The sequence below is a fragment of the Genypterus blacodes genome, unplaced genomic scaffold, assembly GCF_046128005.1.
Source record: "Genypterus blacodes isolate CSIRO-AG114 ecotype Tasmania unplaced genomic scaffold, CSIRO-AGI_Gbla_v1 ptg000519l_1, whole genome shotgun sequence".
NCBI lineage: Eukaryota > Metazoa > Chordata > Actinopteri > Ophidiiformes > Ophidiidae > Genypterus > Genypterus blacodes.
The window spans coordinates 570-2,500 of NW_027467274.1; the positions used below are offsets into that span (position 1 = coordinate 570).

The 1,931-nt window shown below is 52.6% G+C and overlaps 1 protein-coding gene across 1 annotated transcript in view; it reads left to right on the forward strand.

Annotated features, from left to right (window-relative positions):
• The first annotated feature begins 372 nt into the window (after positions 1–372).
• Positions 373–1,931, forward strand: part of ddx56 (DEAD (Asp-Glu-Ala-Asp) box helicase 56) — a 6,093-nt gene continuing 4,534 nt past the window's right edge. Inside the window, exons 1-3 of the mRNA XM_076140137.1 lie at positions 373–443; positions 1,417–1,578; positions 1,674–1,828. Of these exons, the coding sequence (XP_075996252.1) occupies positions 387–443; positions 1,417–1,578; positions 1,674–1,828 (374 nt within the window). The 5' untranslated portion in view covers positions 373–386. The remainder of the gene's footprint in view (positions 444–1,416; positions 1,579–1,673; positions 1,829–1,931) is intronic.

A 1,931-nucleotide genomic window follows, 5' to 3' on the forward strand; every position in this document is an offset into this window, starting at 1 on the left:
ATTAGAAAATGTGCAACAATCTGTAACGTTTGGTCATAAAATGATTTCCAGGACAAATCCAGCCCTGAATATTAAAACGTGTTTATTAAGTCATAATCACATTTTATCTAAGTCCAAACACCAATAAAGGATCTGAACTTAAGTAATGCTGAACACTGGAACACGTGAAATATGAAGTATATAGTTATGATTCCGGAAGAACAGAAACAATACAAACATTACGAAGAAAAAGACGAAGAAGAAGACACATAACAATAATGAGGTCAGAAGCAGCAGAATTGAATGCCACATCGCCACCCTGCGGCCGGTGCACACACTGCAGGACGGGAGTAGCGTGACGTCAACATGCTGCGCCGCTCGCGCACACGTGTGGCTGCGCAGCGAACATGGCGGCCGACAGACTCCACTTCCATGAGATGGGCTTAGATGACCGCGTTTTAAAGGTAAACTGCTGCTCAGCGCTCAGCCAGCAGAAGCTGGTGAGGCGGCGGAGACACGAAGAGCTCAGCGCGGCGTTGAGACGCGACTGAGACTAAACATGGAGGGGTACTAGCTGCGTGCTAACGGGTTGGCTAACAAGCTAAAGGCTGTTTGTTGTGTCGCAGATGTGAGCAGCGTCAGTTTGTGTGTGTGTGTGTGTGTGTGTGTGTGTGTGTGTGTGTGTGTGTGTTTGTGTTTGCGTCTCTCTCTCTGTCTGTGTGTGTTTGCGTGTCTCTGTGTGTGTGTGTGGTGTGTGTGTCTCTCTCTCTCTCTCTGTGTCTGTGTGTGTTTCTGTCTGTGTGTGTCTCTCTCTCTCTGTGTGTGTGTGTCTCTCTCTCTCTTTGTGTGTGTCTCTCTCTCTCTCTCTCTCTCTGCGTCTCTCTCTCTCTCTCTCTCTCTCTCTCTCTCTCTGTGTGTGTGTGTGTGTGTGTGTGTGTGTGTGTGTGTGTGTGTGTGTCTCTCTCTCTCTGTGTCTGTCTCTCTGTGTGTGTGTGTGTGTGTGTGTCTCAATCTCTCTCTCTGTGTCTCTCTCTTGTGTGTCTGTGTGTGTGTGTCTCTCTCTGTCTGTCTCTCTCTCTCTCTCTGTGTCTCTCTCTCTCTCTCTGTCTGTCTCTCTCTCTCTCTCTCTGTGTCTCTCTCTCTCTCTCTGTCTGTCTCTCTCTCTCTCTCTCTGTGTCTCTCTCTCTCTCTCTGTCTGTCTCTCTCTCTCTCTCTCTGTGTCTCTCTCTCTCTCTCTCTCTGTGTCTCTCTCTCTCTCTCTCTGTGTCTCTCTCTCTCTCTGTGTGACTCTGTGTGTGTGTGCGCGTGTGTCTCTCTCTGTGTGTGTGTCTCTCTCTCTCTCTCTCTCTCTCTCTCTCTCTCTCTCTCTCTCTCTCTCTCTCTCTCTGTGTCTCTGTACCTGAGCCCCAGTTGACCCTTGGCCCCTCCCCCTCCCAGGCGGTGGCAGACCTGGGGTGGTCTCAGCCCACCCTGATCCAGGAGAAGGCCATCCCTCTGGCCCTGGAGGGCAAAGACCTGCTGGCCCGAGCTCGGACAGGATCTGGAAAGACGGCCGCCTACGCCATCCCTCTGATCCAGAGGATCCTGGCCTCCAAACAGGTCTGAGCTCCAGCTGCACTGTACGGCCCTGAACATGGACCTGGTCCTGACTCTGGTCCTGGTTCTTACCCTGTGTGTCCTGTCTGTCCCCTAAGAGCGTCCGTGAGCAGGATGTGAGGGCTCTGGTCCTGGTTCCCACCAAGGAGCTGGGCCAGCAGGTCCAGACCATGCTGAGGCAGCTGACAGCGTTCTGCTCCAGAGACGTGAGGGTCGCTGACGTGTCCGGCCCCGCTGACCTGTCAACACAGAGGTCAGTGAGCGCACACACACACACACGCGCACACACGCACAGGCACACACACACACACACACACACACACACACACACACGCACACATGCACACACGCACACA